The sequence below is a fragment of the Sminthopsis crassicaudata genome, chromosome 1 (genome assembly GCF_048593235.1).
Source record: "Sminthopsis crassicaudata isolate SCR6 chromosome 1, ASM4859323v1, whole genome shotgun sequence".
NCBI classification, from domain to species: Eukaryota; Metazoa; Chordata; class Mammalia; order Dasyuromorphia; family Dasyuridae; genus Sminthopsis; species Sminthopsis crassicaudata.
In genome coordinates, this window is record NC_133617.1 from 592,208,760 (window position 1) to 592,228,659 (window position 19,900).

General features: G+C 33.7%; 1 protein-coding gene across 1 annotated transcript in view; it reads right to left on the reverse strand.

Moving 5' to 3' along the window:
• Positions 1–1,176: 1,176 nt before the first annotated feature.
• Positions 1,177–19,900, reverse strand: part of RNF180 (ring finger protein 180) — a 167,360-nt gene continuing 148,636 nt past the window's right edge. Inside the window, 1 exon segment of the mRNA XM_074282123.1 lies at positions 1,177–4,049. Coding sequence (XP_074138224.1) covers positions 3,850–4,049 — 200 coding nt within the window. The 3' untranslated portion in view covers positions 1,177–3,849.

Consider the following 19,900-nt stretch of genomic DNA (forward strand, 5'->3'; position numbering starts at 1 on the left):
GTAAAATAAGATATTATAATATTTATTTCACAAGGGTAGGGGACTTAGTACCCTGGTCTGTTTACATACGAAGAGAGAGGAGGAGAGGAAGGGAGAGTGAGAGGCAGATGATAGCTTTTTAATAATTGTTTCAACTTTTCACTTCACATTTCCTGAATACTTAGAGCTTTCACCTGAACCATTTGTATTTTTGTTCTACTGCTATTAGATCTGCTACTATCATTAGATTTCCTCATGGTATTGAATTTTTTCCCCAATTTCCATAACCTAGTTATGTTTGCACATTTTAAGTGGAATTGATTTGGTAATGGCTTTCTAATCAGTATATATCATTCTGTAAATTTTACTTACAGGTCATTCCTAAAATTTGCATATTTTGTATATCCTGTTGAAGCTCCTAAATTTTCACTAATAGGAAAAATCATGACAGAACATAAAATTGCCCTTGATCATGGCTTGAGATTCCCATCTATATAATAATATGTATTTTTATTTTAAATCAGGGTCCTCTAAACCATTCGTATATTTGCAGACTTAATGTAGCTACATTCCTTTCCCTTTGGTTTGTTGGGATTTCCAATAAAAATAGCATATAGTTTGATCTAGTTAGTCATCAATTCCCTTCTTCACTCCTTCCTGATCCTTTCCCCTTTGCCTGATCTTCACCACAGTATCTTGAAGAAAATGAAAAGATCTTGTTCACAAAAAAATTTTGACTGTAGTTTTTAGAACCAGAAAGTTGTTTTCAGGCATATCAATTTGAATTTTCTAAGTATGGTTCATTTGATTAAATTAGGCATTCCTTCTTTTTTTGCTCACTTATCTTAACCTAGCAGTCTTCACATCTCGGAAAACATGATGACCTACTTCGCTTTTATGTTTTCCTTTCCCCTTTTATATTTTCCTTTCTTCTATCTATTCCTATTTAGATCTTGTTTTCTTCAAACTCTTTTCCCAGTTGTGATATAATCTCTCAATCCGGATCCTTTTTTCCTTTGTCATGACACTTGCAGACCTGCCAATCTCTCCTTAGACTTTCTTTCTGCTGGTGGAGTTTTAATTATTTTGCACATTTTGTCTAATATAGATCTTATATGCTGAGAAAAAAAGTCATAATGTGGCAATAATAGTCATATCGATGGCAGCAATAAAACGGCTTCAATAACATTACAAAAATATGTTCTAATAATTTATTTACACAAATTGTTAGACTCAAAGTGCATTACAGAACAGACATTTTTGCAATTTGCCACTCTCATTTTATAGGTGAGGAAACCAAGGCTGGAAGACATCTATTTACTGAATTGCCTAGGGCTCTATAATGACTTGCAGTAAGAAATCTGTTCCGAGGCACATCAACTTTATTCTAAAACATGATTTATTCTTAATAAAATTATGCTACTTAGTTCACTTAATGCCATTTATTTTTTAAAATATCTAATATTTTAAAGTATTTTCCAAAACTTTGATAAGCACCAATAAAAGACAAATATCAAGCAGCATTCTTCAGGGGGCTTTTCATAGGTATATATATTTTTTTATTTCTATGAATGAAAGAAAAACCCCACTTAGTGGAAGATATTAAAATTGAGAATTCTTTAAAAAATACTTTTAATTGAGTATGGTCTGAAAGAGCATTGTGTGAAAGTCAGGTAGTCTGAATAGTCAGCAGTTTTACTACAGACGTAATAACTATGTGTGACTTTACACAAGTCCTAAGAGTTTTCTTCATGCCTTGGTTTCCTCTTTCATTTCTGCATTATATACAGATGTACAAGGAGAAAATGAGCTAACAGATATGAAAAATTCATTAGGGAGAAAGTGCCACGTAATATAATAATTTAGTATACATTACTAATGTTTGTTCATATCTACAAAATTATATGATATAGGAAGCATGTGATTTTTTTTTTCAGTGTAGAGAACATCCAGGGTGATAAAATTCCTCCACAGACTGAAAATAAAAAATTTATTATACTTAAGTCGTCCTAGGAAATTATCCAAGGTACACAGAAGTTTAGTGCCTTGACAGAGCTGACCAAACTTGTCAGAGGCAGCATTTGAACACAGGTTTTGCTTCCTCTTTGTCCAGCAATCTAATTACTATAACATGCTGCCTCATCTATACATTAAAACATTAATTTAAAAATTAAATCTATGTTATGTTAAAACACCAAATATTCACACAATCTATGTTGATGAATAGGTAGTTGAGCTGAAATATAGTTATTATAATGTACTGAAGCTAAGTGGGTTTGGATAGAATGATAGAGTAAAGTATATCTAGATATGGGTGGTATTCATTAAAAATACTATGTTAAACTTTCTCTTTTCTCATTTCTTTTGCTAAGGCAGATTGAAAACACAGGTTTAACATCTTCAATGTTTCTGTGCTATCATTAATTATTATTTCTAGTTTATGAATGGGTCCATCTACTCAGAACAGAAATAAGCCTGTTAGGTTATTTCAGACATAAATCTTAGGAGGGGAAAAATGCTTTAAACTAGGAGTTGTATCTCACACAAACATAGTTTTTATGACTTAAAATGTGCAAGCTTGCTTTCTTTGTGATTCAGGTTTTTTAGCTTCATCATAGAGACAACTGGTTCAAATATGCCTGCAGTGAGAAAACATTTGAAGCTTTTGAACCTGTTAAAAATTACAGGTTATTATGCTACTTTTTTTAAAAAGAAAAATCTCAGAATTTGGGACTGAGTAGTACGTTTTATATGAGGTAACCTTCACAAGAGAAGACTATTAAAGGTACATTGATTTTCATAGTCCTAAGATTATTAAAACTCTCTATTCATTCAAACAAATATCAACATGTTGATGATAAAAGGGTTATTGTAATATTTCTTTTTATGAGGGAATAGAGAATATGGGTTTATAATCATACTGTCTAATCTGTCAATGTTGGGATAAAACTCTATCCAGAATTAATAATAATATATAGGGAGAAATGTCACAATTTATATAAGGAAAATCAATTGTGTTGTTTTAAAGTATCAGTGAATAGCATGTTTTATATATTTTACTTTATTTAACTCACCTAAGTAAAGCTAGTCAATTGGGGCCATGTGTTCCTCCATTAGGATACTGAAGCTCACTTAGCAAATTATTTCTTAAGGTCATAAAGTTGTACCTAGGAGTTTACTAAAACTCCTAAAGAGGTTTTTTTTTCCTAAAAAGAAGCATTTATTTCCTTCTTATTGGCAGGCAATAATCTCAATATTCCTTGCTTTTTTCCCTCTTTGGTGCTTGAAATGATCATATTAAACAACCTATTATGGTACTGCCAGCTTCCAGTTATCCATATCAATTAGAGGGAATAACTTAGTTCAAAATTATTTATTCTTCTTTAATTTCTGAGAAATGTGGTTTCTTTTCAAGGCAGATAGTTTGCTTAAAATATTCAGAAATTGACTGGTGTGTATGTGTTAAAATGATACAGAATATTCTCTAATCTAGATTAATGCTTCAGTACCAAACTAATTTTTTCAAAAGGAGAAAGCATCTTTTCAAATAGGAAAAATATGGAAAGAAAGGTGATAATTGCAAAAATACAAACAAAATATATTAAAAGTTATTATGGGGTTGACAGTGCTGCACTATATACTAGATAGGCTTGATCTTAAGTTCAAATAGCTTACTGCTGTCTATATAAGAAACATCAATAAGTAAGTTTATCATAATCTCAGGCTTTGTACAGACCAAATAATTCAATATATTGTTTAACATATAAAAACTTCAGAAAACTTTAAAAAGACTTATTTTCTTTAAGTCACTGGTATTTACATAATCAAGGCTTTATATAATTGTTCAACTTTATTAAGATGTGAAAATTCCTAAAACGGAAAGAAAAAATAGCAAAGAAAACAGAAAACAATGAATCCAATGACCCAGTTTACTGAATAGATATAGATGATAACCATGTCCATGTCAAACCACCATGCACGGCTGTCATCCTCAAAGTGCATATAATCCATTCTATGAGCACCATGTGGAAATTGTCTCCTTGTAACTGGATCTGCACGTCTACGGAAACCTGAATAAAAATATATGAGCAGATTTTTTAAAAAAGTTGTTTAAATTAATAATTATTCAAGAGTGAAACAAGGTTATAAATATTCACAATTCTAACTTTTTGTGGACAGATAGATCTCAGAATTTGATACTGATTAGCATAGTGTATATAGTATCTCAGTAAGAAAGGATAACTATTAAAAGTAAATTGGTTTTCATACCCCTAAGATTATTAAAACTCTATTCAAACAAATATCAGCATGTCAGTGCTATTTGTAATGTCATTTTTTGTAGGGGAATAGAGAATATGGATTATAATCATACTGCATGTGCTGTCAAATGTTGGGATAAAATTCTAATTAATGAAAAATTAAGAGAGGGGTAGAAACATAGGATAATGTCATTTTGGACTTTAATAGGGTAGGTCTGACACAAAACATATTACGGAGACTATTTCTTCACAGCACATCTTGGTCATAAGATTACTTTTAATGCTATTTTGTGCAACATATTAATTTGCTTATGTGGGCAAGAAGCAAAGAGAATACAAAATAGCAAAATTAAGAGGCAGAGAACTATTGATTGACAGAAAAATGTTTCCAAGGTCAGGGGATGAGCAGGAAAACTGAAGGAAGCAAAATATTATTTATTTACATCTATGGAAAGGGTATAACAATTTGTGATGTGACATATAAATCCACTAAAGTATCAGTGACTCAGAACCTTTATTTTTCCTCATATGTCATCTGTCTACATGAATTAATAAGTGTAGGGAGCACTATGAATGATTACTACTGCATGCTTTCTTAGGGGTCAAATTTAGGACTATACCCATCTATATTCTTGCAAGTACCATATTAGTGGAGATGAAGGTCATGTCAATATCCATTCAAGATGCCAAAACCTTGGGAGTTATACTGAAGTAAGCTGGAAGTGTTGATGGGAAGGAATAGAATTCATATATGAACAGGTAAAATAACCATTGGTTACAGGTTGTGGTGACAGAAAAAAGTTCTTTTCCTCTTCCAGAGAAAGGAATTGGGTTATAGTTAGAGGTAAAGGCAAAATTAGAGTTAGAGTTGGAGTTAGAACACATTTCTTTTGAAGACAAAATAATTCTATCTTGAGCTATTTACTTCAAATTTTCATAATATGCTTGTTGAACATTTCCTGCTTATTCTGTCTATACCTTGTTCATACACAGTTGTTTTTACCCGGCCTCCCCTATGTGTCTGCAAGCTCTTTGAGAGTTTACTAACAGATAGCAAGGGCTATCTTTTGCCTTTCTTTGCATCCCTAGTGTTGAGTACAGCCCCTGGCATATAGTAAGTGCTTAATACTGCTTACTGACTAACTGATCTCCATTTCCCAAGATGCAATATGAAAGTTTATTATAGGGCACTGTGTCTTCATTTTTGCAAGATGGGGCAATTCCTTCTTTTGACCTACAAAAAGTCCTCCAAATTGAGACATATAAAGATTTCCAAAGCAGCCTATATTTGTAGACAGAAAAAAGCAGTAATATCACTTTCAGATGAGGAGGAAAATCTCACAAATATCACTTTTTGGAGGAAAAAAGGGGGCAAATATGACAGAGTAGGAGGAAGAACTGCAGTTCTGCCCTATCCTACCTCTAATTCCTCCACAGAGACCTAGAAAATGTGCCATTAAGAATTCTGATGAGGAAGTCCAATAAAAAAGTCATTGTGAGTTACTTTTCTAGACCAGATCAGAATAGGCACCATGCATATAGTTTTGTGAACTCTGAGGATGTGATCAGGCCTGAAGTGGACTAGGCAGAGCATTCTAGCACTAGCTAAAAGAAGGTCTAAGCCTGAAGGTGAAGTCTTTTTAATACAAAATTTTTGCATGTGGGCAAGGGTTTATACATATATACTCACTCAAGACATTAGGCAACAACATTTTGAATAGTCATATAGTCTAGAAATATTCCACACATTTGTTGGGGCTTCATTGTATGTTTGTGTGTGTGTGTGTGTGTGTGTGTGTTTTTCTTTTCGGTACCTCACAGACTGTTACTTTCCAAATGTCTGTTGTTTCCTAATTTGGGAGATGGTTCTGGTCCTGTGGTTTCACTGCAGTAGAGAGTTTCCCAATGAGGAAAACTCCTATCAGTTTGGCTAGGCACCTGTTTTTCAACTCACTCTAAAAGAATTTCCTGAAAAACTGAAGGATAAATGATTTTTACAGTCACAGAGCTAGCTATAAATGTGCCAAAGGCAGGACTTGAATCCAGGTCTTTAGGACTAGGTCTCTATCTGCTCCTACCTCATATTCAATCAATCAAGAATGAAAGGTAATAAACTCATAATTTCATAAAAAAGAAATGTTAATCTAATATATATAACTCATATTCATAAGTACATATATATCAGGCATTTGAAATAATGAAACATATAATATACTTTGTCTTGAACAAGAACAATTACTTAATCAAATTTGCAATATAAAAATTCCTATTCTTAAATGTCAAATGATTACATTATAAAGTCTAATTTAAGATATATTTAATATTGGTTTACTTAAAGTGAATCCTACATACAGACAAAAACCAGAGATTGCATTTATTTTTTCTAAATATCCTAGACTCCAGCAACTATCCAAACATAAATAATATTACCAAATGTTCACATAATTATATGTTGATTACAAAATAATTTTATGGTATTAAGGCAAAAATAGCCTTTTAAGTTTTTTTTTTTTTTTTTTGGCCATGTATTTGCTAAGAAAGTTAAAATAAATAGAAATAAATCACATATAGCAGGCTTGATTACGAAATCTTTATAGAAAGAATAATGGACATTCAAATTTATGGATGGAAAATAAATTAAAATATTGCTGGTGCCAAAACTTCTATTATCATCCAACAGAGAAAAAGCGTATTTAAAGGCCTCATTTCTAAAAATACAGACAACTGACTCAAATTTATAAGAATTCAAGCCATTCTCCAAATGATAAAGGATATGAACAATTTTCAGATGAAGAAATTAAAACCATATGAAAAGGTGCCCTAATTTAAATTACTATTGATCAGAGAAATGCAAATTAAGACAACTCTAAAATATCACTACACACCTCTCAGATTGGCTAAGATGACAGGAAATGATAATGACGGATGTTGGAGGGAAACTGGCAAAACTGGGCCACTTAACACATTGTTGGTGGAGTTGTAAACTGATCCAATGGTTCTGGAGATCAATTTGGAACTATGCTCAAAAAGTTATCAAACTATGCATACCCTTTGATCCAGCAATGTTACTACTGGGCTTATATCCCAAACAGATCTTAAAGGAGGGGAAAAGGACCTATATGTGCAAAAATGTTTGTGGCAGCCCTTTTGTAGTGGCTAGAAACTGGAAACTGAGTGGATGCCCATCAATTGAAGAATGGCTGAATAAATTGTGGTATATGAATATTATGTAATCTTATTGTTCTGTAAGAAATGATCAACAGGATGATTTCAGAGAGGCCTGGAGAGACTTGCATGAACTGATGCTGAGTGAAATGAGTAGAACTAGGAGATCATTATATTTGGCAATAACAAGACTATACAATGATCAGTTCTGATGGATGTGGCTCTCTTCAACAATGAGATGATTCAAACCAGTTCCAAATGTTCAGTGATGAAGAGTCATTTACACCCCAGAGAGAGGACTGTGGGGTTGCTTGCATTTTGTTTTCTTTCTCATTTTTCCTTTTTGATCTGATTTTTCTTGTGCAGCATGATAATTGGGAAAATATGTGTAGAAGAACTGTATATGTTTAACATAGATTAGATTACTTGCCATCTATGAAAGGGGCTGGGGAAAAGGAAGGAAAAAAATTTGGAACACAAGATTTTTTAAGGGTGAATATGGAAGATTATATATGCATATTCTTTAAAAATAAAAAGCTTTAATTAAAAAAAAACAGAAAGGAGGGCATACATATAGAAGGAAAGAACAATTAACAATGCTAAATGCTACCATAAGATTAAGCCAATAAGAATGGAGAAAATACTATTAAAATTGTTAATTAAAAGATCACTGGTAATTTTGAAGAGAGTAGTTTCAGATAAGTGAGGAGGCTGGAAGCCAGATTGCAGAGAATTAAGATGGAATAAGCATTATTAAACACCTACTATGTGCTAGACACAATGTTAAGAGTTTTACAAACATTATCAGTTTGAGCTTTGCCATAATCTTATAAGGTAAATTCTATTATTATTATTCTCATTTAATAGCTGAGGAAACCAAGGCGTAATACATAATTTAGATGACTTACTGAGGATTACAACTATTAAATATCTGAGACGGGATTTGAACTCGAAGTCTTCTTGACTCTGGGCCCTGCACTCTGTCCACTAGACTACCAGCTACTTTTTAAGATGAAAGTGGGAGGAGAGAAAGTAGGATTGAGTTTTAGTGGCTTTCTCAAAGAGGCTGGGTGAGAAAGTGAAGAAAGATTCAATATAATAGCAAGTTTTTTTTAAAAATGAGAGACTCGAACATTTTTATAGGAAGTAGGAATAGGGATAAGGTCTGATTTTACTGGCATAGGGAACATCCAGGCACTTTCTCAGCAACTTCTTATCTTAGGCAATTGTATAGAGCATCACATACTAAGTATGTGATGAGAGATCTTCAAGTGAGAGGACTGAGGGAGAAGGTGCAATGGGAGGATTAAGAAGTATGGAAATGCAGTAGTAGTGAGTAGGGTAGAGTTTCAATTAGGGAGTAATAAAAGGACTGCATTGCTGTTCTTGATCTGGTGATAAATTTGTACTGGCACTAGCCATCTCTATTCAATAGCAGGAGAATAGGGGAGAAGGAAGTAGAGTTTGGTAAGGTGTAAAAGAGCAAGAAAGAAGAGCAGAAAATAGAGTAGAGTTTGATTCATGAAGGGTACAATTATTAGCCATTTAGGTTTTCCAGTCTCAGTTGCCTCCTTAGAAAAATGGGACTAACAACAATTATTTAGAAGAATTGTTATGAACATCCAAATGCTGAATATAAAGCACTTTGCAGACCCAGATGGACTACATAAAGGCTAGCTCTTATTATAATTCTTTTTGTTAAATCAATACTTAATTTCTATAGCATTTTAAATGAACACACACTGCTTATGCAAACAAAATATGCTCAAGCATTAAGGAATTACTATGAAAACTATTTTAAAAAAATTAATACATGTTGATTCAAACTTCATATATGTTTGAAATATATGGAGTTACAAATTTTTATTTTCAATAGTAGTAAAGGGAATGAGAGTATTTTTAAATAGTGGGGAAGTTATGAGCATATGCTATTTAAATGCCAACGATATGCTTGATATTGTAAAACACACAAAGTCAGCTTTATTGCTATATACATATCTTTTTGGCAAGCAGGCAAAGGGAAGGCATGAGAAAATATTTTAAACAAATGAGGGTATTAAATTATGAGGTCAGAAATGTTTTATGTTGTTAGATTGCTTTTTACTCATTTTCAGAAGCCCTGATGTGATTTAGAATAACTTTCAGAAATGAAAGGCTTTTATTCTCTCCACTGTCAGGACTGAAATCAGGGAAAGGCTCATTTGGTTGGTTTCACACAGAGTTTTAGAGTTCAGTGACTTTCTGGAGAGCCTCTGATTCATCTCCTTAGGCTGGCACAGCTTGGCATGGATTGAGCAAAATTTTAAAAAATAATCAAACTATATTAATGTTTTGATTTTTTATTTTTTAAGCCTAACAATGAACTAGTTGAGTACACTTTAATCAAGGAAAAAAGGATATGATGATACTACAGAGCATTTTGAATAATTTTCCCCCAAGTGCTATGATCATGAATCTCTCCAGTCTCAAGAATTATTTTAACAAAGCTTCAGTCACTTCAGTGAATTCCCTACTTCAGGAAGGGGATATTCAGATATCTTTGACTTATATATGGCAAACATCTGACCTGAGAAATTAAATAATAATTTGGCCCTGCAAATGTTATTGAAAAGAAGACAGACATTTAAGAGGAAAAATAGAAGCCCTTAAATTAGAATTTAACAAATTGTTTACCATTTTTCTTTTTGCTAATATTTTACTTTTCTATGTTTAAAAAATGCATTCATTTATTCACTCACTCAACAAGTATTTATTTACTGATGGCATACTATGAGCACACAATAGTGTTTGGTGCTAACTATAGTTTTTCCAAGTTTGAAAATGGGAGGGCAGCACTAGATTAGATAACCTCTAAGTGTGAGGGGGCAGCATTGGATTAGATAACCTCTAAGGCCCTTTTGAGATCTAAGATTCTTAGGTCAAGAAATGATGGTAAATCTCAAGGAGTTTATAACCAAGTTGGGAAAATAAAACATATGAAAGAATTAAGCAACAATGTACATATAACTAAGAACAAAAAGAATTATACAGAAGAACCAAAATGAAAAATACAGTGAACTCTAAAGGAGTTTAGAAAAGGGAGAGATAATTGTGGGTTAGACTAAATGTAGGAATTAAAGTTGACTACAAAATATGAATAGGATTTGGATAGGCAGGAATGGGAGAAAAGAGAAGGCATTTAAGATTGGGAGAATGAAATGGTTATAGAGTCATCTATGGTATTCAGACTCAGAAAGCAGATAAAAAGGCATAGTTGATCATAATAAAAATGCCCCACTGTGTGATGATTATAACTGAAACCCCATGACAATTGGTATGTGTGATGGCAACTGGTATAAGTGTATTTTTGGGTCTGTGTATACGTGAAAAATGTTATCAGCTACTTTTTTAATTTTTAAAATTTATTTTGTTAAAAAAAGTTGAAAAAAGGAAAAATAGAAAAGAAAAACAAAATAAAACAGAAGATTGTCATGTGTCCAATAGACTCTCAGGGAGGATTTTATGATATATATATATATATATATATATATATATATATATATATATATATACATATATATATATATATATATATATATATATATATATACATAAAATAATAAAATACCAGTTCAAGACAGGATATATATACTAGAAGAAATTATATTCATGAGAGTTCATCTTTTCTTTGCTTCCTTGTAGATTGTTCTTTTGTTCTCTGCTGTGCACTTTTCTTACTTTATTCTTTTTTTCCCCTTTCATTCCCTCTACTTCTCCCAAGCAGGCTATAGTTAAACAAAGATATATACATACACACATATATACATTCATGCCTTCCCAAAAGTCCACACACATAGAGCAACATGCATCCATATCTACATATATTCAGTCAGACACACACACACACATTTACTTATATGCAAAAACATTCATCTAAAGCAATATTAGTATGGCCAACAAATAAAATTTGCCCTCACTCATATATCCCTCCCTTTTTCCTATACGCTTTGTTTCCCTGTCCATCTATACTTCCCTACTTAATTCTTTTATAGATTGTGGAGGGTGCTATATATAAGCCTATTTAACTCATTTTTGATGTAAATAGGTTTTCAGAACTACAAGCCAGCCTCCCTGCTCTAATGCTTTTATTCCTCATCTGCATCTCATTTGTATTACTATTTTACCTTTTTCTACGCAGTTTTGCTTTTTAGTTAGATCAGCTACCTAATTGCTGTTGTTAGTCAAACATATGGTACACATTTTCATGTAAAAAACATAAACAATTTGTTCATGTTAAGTTCCTTGAAATTGATCTTTGACATTGGTTCTTATATGTTAAATTTTCTATTGAATTTGGTTTTGGTAGAAAGAAAATCCTGAAAATCTGCAAATTCATTGATTGTCCATTCTTTTTCATTCAATATTATAGATAATTTTGCTGGATGTGATATTTTTGGCAGGCTGATTCTTTTGATTGCCAGAATATATGATTTCAGGACCTGAAGTCTTTTCTTGTGGTTGCTCAAAACTCTTGTACAATTCTGATTGTAGCTCCAGCATATCTGAATTTTTTTTTCTTGTTTCTTGCAAAATTTTCATTTTGATCTAGATGTTTCAAAATCTGTCGATAATATTCCTGTGTGTTTTCTATAAAGTTCTTTTTGAAGTGGTGATAGATGGATTTTTTCCTATTTCTACTTTCCCCTCATGTTCTGTCACTCCAGGACAATTTTTTTGGATTATTTCATGCATTGTTGTGTCAAGGTTCTTTTTCTGGTCACATCGTTTAGGTAGTCTAATTATTAAAATTTTCTCTTCTTGATTTGTTTTGCAGATCTGTTTTTTTTTTTCATGTTTCACATTGTTCCATTTTTTCCTCCTTTAAATTCTGTTTTATTTCTTAGTCTCTTATAGCTTCACTAGCTTCCCCTTCCTCAATTCTAATTTTCAAAGAATGATTTTCATCTATAAGAGTCTGATTCTTCTTTTCTAGTTTAACTTTTTTCATAATTTTCTTGTTTTTCTTGAATGTTTTATTTTTTATTTTTTTAGTTTTTCTTCAATGTCTCTCATTATTTGATTTTTAATTTTTTTGAGTTCTTCTGTAAAGCAGGGAACTATTTAATATTATTGGGGTATAAGAAATTTTTTTTTTTTAACTTCAGTGTTCTCATCTGAAGATGCATCCTGGTCTTCTTTATTCCCACAGTACGTTTCTATGCTGGTTATTTTTTAAAATTAGAAATATTACTATAAGCACCTCTAGTGGTGGGATGGTGCTTCTAGCTTCAGTTCACCCCCGGACCTGGAATCGAAAAGGAAAAACTCCACTCTCCTGAAAGTGTGGCTTCTGCACTCACTGAGTGTGCTGGCTCCTTTCTACCAAGGGTTATATCTCTGCAGCACAGCTGGGCCTGGTATTCCTAATCAGCAGAGGTTTCTGCAGTCTTCTCAGACTCAGACCCAGACTCCTCACATTGTCCGGGAGAATGAAGACTCTCTACATTGTCCGGGAGATGAAAAGTTGTCGTGGTTCTTGCTGAGGATCCAGCCAAACACAGCCAAAACCAGGGGTCCCCACTTGGTGTTTCTGTGGAGTTATTCTGGAAGTGTTTGTACTTCACACTGGTTAATCCCGGCCTGGGGTCTTTCTTCAGGTACTCTTGGCTTGTAACAGAAGGACTCTTGTTTTGTCCTACTTGTTCTTGATTTTTCACTAGTCTATGTTCACTCTGAGCCACAAATTTGGTCCATTTGTGGGGAAAATTTGGAAAGTTTGAAATTTACTGACCTACTTCATCATTATCTCAGAATCCTCCCCATCAGCTTGTTAAAGGAAAATAAATATACCCTAATGTCAACTATTTGCCAAATTGGAGAAATTCTCATTTGAGCAAGAAAAGATGAGTACACAGTTAATTATGAGCAGTCTATGGACTCATACAAAGTGAAAAATGTGCGAAGAAGACTTCTACTTCCATAAAAGGCTTATAGCTGGTTCCTGATTTCATGGAGGAAGATCTCTACTACTTTAGCCTCAGATTTTGTGCTTTGACAGTACAGTTTCACTTGCTAAAAGCACCTCAGGGCTTTCTAGTAGAAGTCAGAGAAAGAAAGTATATTTGGTGAACCTCTGTTTTTGACAAACATAGATATGCAGAAATGGTTCATTGTGTAAATTGACTAATTCATGTGGCTATTGAGCCCATAGTCTCACAGGTTTCTGCCTTTTCTATGAACTGATTCCTCTGTGTGTGTGTGTGTGTGTGTGTGTGTGTCTCCTGCTGTTTCACTTCATCAGCTTCTCTACAGTTTGGTAGAAGGTGCTACCCTTAATCAAAGCTACATTTGGGGCATGGAAGCAATCCATCTTGTATATATTGACTCCTAGATTCTAAACTACACTCATACTTCTTAACAGCTCAATTAATCTGTTGGGCACTTTTTTTTTTTAACAGTTTTGATTTCACTCATACACATTCCTGGATCCTGAAAGTGGTAAGCAGATGAACTTTCATGAACATCTAACTATAGATACCTAATAAATCAATCACCTCAACAGATTTTCCTGTAGACTATAAACTTTGAAACCATTAAATCTTGACCAAAGGAATTAGGTGAGTAATTATTATACCCAAGTTAAGTGTACACAAAACCCAAATGTGGAGGAAGGGTGAACTCTGACTGGATTTATCCTTGTACTAGCTCCACTGAACAAGAAAGGATGGACAATGCTCTCTCTGTCAAAGTATTCCAGTTATGGGGCATGGTGATCTAATCAGTTCCTATAATTTCTGGTGGCTACAAGGATCACATTAGGTAGTATATGTAGTCATGGGAGGTCTGTCCTTAGGTCAAGGAAAAGCTAAGAAGATCCTGCAACCACTAAACATTTCCTTCCATCCATGGATGATGCTAATGTTAGAATTACTTGTGGAATCATCCCACAGGTTATGGTAAACTCTGCCTAAAGAGGTTAATTTCTTCCTGTGAAGGATCATACTGTGGTGGTAAAAGATGCTTAGCTTCTCTGGAAGAAATTTTCTGATTCCCTAGTTTTCCCTGCCATATCACCTCTGATGGCAGGTCCTGATTTAGATTGCACTCACTTGGCATTATTTGTGACTTACAAAAAAAGATTCACTATTATAAGGCATGTCACTTATGGTTGGCTGTTGTTCTTTGTTCTCAAAAGGGAGCAAAATTATATCACTCATGTTAGAATTAAGTTACAATGTGTCTGACTGTGGCTGATTAGACCAATACAAACTAAGAATGCTCTACCACATATTAGACATGCCTAGAATGACCTGTGAACATTTGGGCTGAATTCTCTAAATCTACACATCTAGCATTTCTTTTGAGCTACTTCAATTCTGCTTTCCTTACAGAGCACACCTTCTCTGATGAGAGCACGCTATGCTGTGTGGTTCTGTGCCAGGGTCTCCCATGTCATACAATTAATTCCAAAGATCTTGAGACTGTCCTGTATTGCTTTTTCTAACCACCTTCTGAGTGCTTACCTTGTGTGAGTTCTCCATAAAAGAGTTTTTAGTCAAGCATATATTTGGTATATGAACTACATGGGCAGCCCATCAGAGTTGTGCTCTCTGCAGTAGAAATGGAATGCTTGGCTACTTAGTTCAAGAAAGGACCTCAGTCTTATCCTGTCAGGTGTCTTTGAATCCTCCTAAGACAATTCAAATAAATGGAAGGGATTCAGTTTCCTGGCACAGTGCTGATATACCATCCAGATTTCATAGGTATACAACAATAAGGTCAGCTCAACACACCTGAAGATCATCAGTTTGGTTAGCAAACTAATACATTACTCTTCTCTCCCACACTTTCCTTCAGAGCTTCCCAAAGGCTGAGCTAGTTCTAGCAATACATATCTCAACTTTATTATCCCTGTGTACATCCCTGGAAAATATACTGCCAAAGTAAGCGAACTTATCCACATAATTCATCTCCATTTGTTGTAACCAATGGTTCCAAGTATGGATGATATTTCATCTACATTTAATGGCAACTGTATTGGCTGATGGAACATCTGTGTTTTCTTGGTGTTTAATTTTTAAATCAAAATTAGTACAAGCAGCAGAGAATTGATCCATACTTTGTTGCATCTCAGCTGCAGAGGATGAATTAAATGCATAATCAACTGCAACCAAAAAAAAAATAATCATGCAACAGCATTCCTTTCATCTTATTCTGGCTTGAAGCCATTTCAGGTTGAATAATTTACCTAATCAGTGTTGTCACTGACCATAATGCTGTGTTCATCCTCATTGAAGGCCTCTGACAACATGACTAAAAATATCATGCTAAAAAGCATGGAAGCAAACACACAGCTTTATTTCACTACACTGGTGATTGGGAAAGCACTGAAAATATTGTTCATGATCTAGAACCAGGTAAAACATGCCTTCATGAAATTGATGTATAATACTCATGAACTTCTCTGAGCAATCACATTTTGACACAATTTTCCATATGCCCTCACAAGTGACAGATCTACAAATGTATCCAAATCTCTGTTCTGCTCTCACAGCATTTCTCCTGGAGTTCTGAGGCAGCAAACACTACATTAACCATTTCTTGAGCCTTTCTGAAGCCACATTAGATTTCAAGTAGATGAATATTTTTGGATGAAGGATCAATCTATTAAGGAGAAGTCTAGCAAAAATCTTTCCAGCACTGACTGGAAGAGAGAGACTCCCCTGTGACTGTCACAGAACAATCTATTTCCTTTTTATCTTTATAGAGATGGACAACAGAGGTTGTCTTGAACACTTGGGGAATAACCTCCTCTTGCTATATAACTTGGAAAATTACAGTAAGCCTTTGTATAAGTAATAGATTCTCCTCCTTACCTGTCACCTTGGTACATCTCAACTGGAACAGAATCAGCACTAAGTGCTTTGCCAGAAGAAGATCCTAATGGCATTCAAAATCTCTTTTTTCAACTGGAAATTTATCTAGAAAAGAACTGACTTCAACCTGAGGAAAATGGCCAATGGATTTAGCATTGATTAAAGAAAATCTGCTGCAAACACTTTAGGAGCATGCACTGATGATGAGTGGAATCATCTTTGCAAAACTTCATAAGGTTTATGTTTTATTCCAGTTGCCCTGGAGCTTCATTTCAAAGAAAAGTTTGTCATGAGTTCATGACAATCACTGGAAATTTTTCCTGTTCATCTTGTTTAATTAATATAGAAACTATTCAATTAAAATAATATTACTACAGGTTAATACGTTTGTATCTACATTTAATAACAAGTGTATTTTTGCTCTTTTGCACCAAATTCATCTATAACTACATATATGCAGTGACCATGGGCACACTATTTTTGGGGACTGACAACAGTCTGATTTTTTTTCCTAAAATAATTTAGAGTATTCACAACTTTTTGTTTTTAATTCCCATTTTTGGTATCATATTTACCTGGTCAATATTTTTAGAGAACGAAAGGATAATTTAAAAAATGGGAATTTTACATGAACAAGTCAATTATTAAAATAACCAAGACAACACTTTGATTCAGCCATATTTAGTTTTAAATACAAGACAAAGAAAAATCAAGACTTTTTATTTGCATTCTGAAGAATTAGTCATTGTTCAGTGTACAATCACATGTGTATTTGCCTTTAAATTCTGCTCAAGCAAATTATCCAACATGTAAGTGTATATCTCCATCTATATGAGAAGAAAAAGAGATTTATGAAAAGAAAACACCATCAGTGGGTAAATGTAATTTTGGGGATGAACAAGGTGGCAGTTTCTGGAGAATGGTATGCCTCTACAATGAGAACATTTATTTTGCCATTCTTAAACTTCAGCAGCTCTTCTCCAATGCTATCCTCTGCTTCTGACTCCTGTTCTTCTGAGTAAAAGTTGGGGTGGGGAGACAGATGGCAATGAAAAAGAAGATGGGTTGTTAATATTTCTGTTTAGGGGCAGAAATAGTTTCTTAATTTCGAACTTATATCATTCAAGCATAACTGAAACTAAATGTATCACTCATTATCTTTAACTGAAGGGTGAATGACAGACTACTGATATTAAAGATACTAATTAATTAAGTCATATATTATTTATAGGGATTGGCACTTTTCTTAAAGCACCTTTGAAAAGCTTATTTCCCTTGATGTGGTACAACAATTCTATTTATTCCCATTTTATAGATGAGAAAATTGATGCTGAAAAAAGTGAAATAGGATCACAGAGCTAGTAAATGTCTCAGACAAGATTTGCATTCAGATCTACCTGAGTTCAAGTTCATTTACTATGCCAGTTCTATTCGACAGTGTTCACAATATCCTGGCTTGATTATGGAAGAAAAGGCCAATGTGTAATCATCTTTCTACAATGGGAGATACTTTCTATATGGAGTGTACATAAAATTTATCCTTTGACAAAAATAAAACATTTATTAATTATTTACTTTGTGCAAAGCCTGTATCTGTAATGTCTATTATCTAAAATAGCTTTATCAGTTTAGACTAATAGAATTTGATAGTTGGAACAAACTTTAGATATTATTTGAAAAATTGCCTCATGGGACAGTACTAGTCCAAAGCTTTTGTTTAAAAAAAAAAAAGCCATTCCATTCCTTAAAGATACATTCCAAGACTACTATTCTGAGATACTTATTTTCTTGCTATCTATAGTAACACTTAAACTTTATTTGAGACCACATTTAAGTGCATCTTCATGGCAAGTTTAGTAAGTATTAATAACAATGGAGATTCCATATCTATATATTTAATCTTTATAAGATGGTGGGGTTTTGGTATTAAGCACAATCATCCTACAATCTTTCTGAAGTAACTAGAAGCTACCAGTCTTCAGAAGCATAGAGCAGGATGCCCTAGGGGAAAGGTTACTGGAAGTTTAAGTTCTTAGCAGCACAGAGGAAGACTGAAAGGAAGAATATGTAAACTGGGAAGGCTCTCTTTTCCCCCAAGCCCAAGTATAACCCTAGCTATTCTGCCCAGACCTACCTTTAATTAGGCAGTTCAGTCAATCCCAATTGCGTGTCTCTAGCCATAATAGCTCAATTTCTCTGGCTGTTCAATTTTTTTTTCCCTTTTAGCTTCCAACTTTTCTTTAAAACTCATATCTCTTGGATAGGTCAAACATTAGGTAGTACTACTGTACCAAGAATGAAGTGATAACTCATTAAAAAAAAATTGGACGCAACTTTGGCATTTAGGGAATAAAGAGAACACAGAAACAAGGAAAAGGGTTTTGAAGCATTTGGAGAATTTCCAAAAACAAACTTTCCCTACATCATAATTTTAGCCAGTGGGTCCAGATTATGCCAGAAACCTAGACATGTTTGGTATGTATGCCACAAATTGATGCTTTTTACATTGGCATGTTTCTTATGTCCTTGCTCAATATTATTAAGCCTATTTTGATTTCTCATGTTAAATGATTTCCTAAAGTAGTAAATCCACACTTGGATTTGGCAATCTAAGGCATTGTTAGGCTTGGAGAATTCAAAGATAAAGTAAATTACAATTCCTGTTCTCAATGAAGTTACAGTTGAATAGAGTTTAACATGAAGAGAATACTAAAATGCAAGGGAGAATGCTATAATTCAATTAAAATACTTTCTTAAGTGTCCGCTATATAAAGTGCTATGATAAATTTTCAGGAGGGAAAAATCACTGTTACTTGAAAGCATTAAGTAGAATCAAGATGGTGGAGTGGGAAAAAGAAGTAAACCAAGCTATACTCATTTCCCCACCTCCACACACAGATATGTAAAAAATCTATCAAACTGAGTGCTGATTAGGAAATTCAAGGAAAAAAAATATGGTGTAGACAAAAGATCTGTAGACATTAAGTTGGTTTCTAGTTAGGAATGGTCCCAAAGAGCATTTCAGTGAAGAGAGAGATTATGTATAGGATAAAAAGAGAACCCAAGCCTAGCAAAAAAGGCTTACTTAAGCAAGGTGCAGAAACTTAAGCAAGATGCTAAATGGTAGGTAGCTCTGTTACTCACTACCTAGTTCTAAATCACACATTCAGAGTGAACTGAGGAGCATATCTGAACCTACAGGTAAGATCATAGGCTCTGTGTTATATAATGAGCAAAGAAGTTCAGAAGCAACAAATTAAAACAATCGAGGTCTGTCTTCACTTTTATCAGTTGGACAAAGATGACCAAAAAAGGAGAATGAAAAATGTTTGTGGGTTGTGGGAAGAATGAAACTGTGAACTGGCCTATCCATTCTGGAAAGCAATTTGGAATTATTTACCCAAATATCCTAAACCTCAGCAATATTGCTATTAAATGGTAAGTTTAGATTATGAACTTCTTGTGGTCAGAGATTGCCTTTATGTCTCTCTTTGCATTCCTAAGGGTTAAAACACTGCCTAGTACAGAGTGAGGATAAATGATAACTGATTGTCTTTACTTCAAAGATATCAAGCAAGTTAAAGGGTTCATATAAATGAAAGTATTTATAGTGGTGGAAAAGAACTGGAAACTGAAGGAATG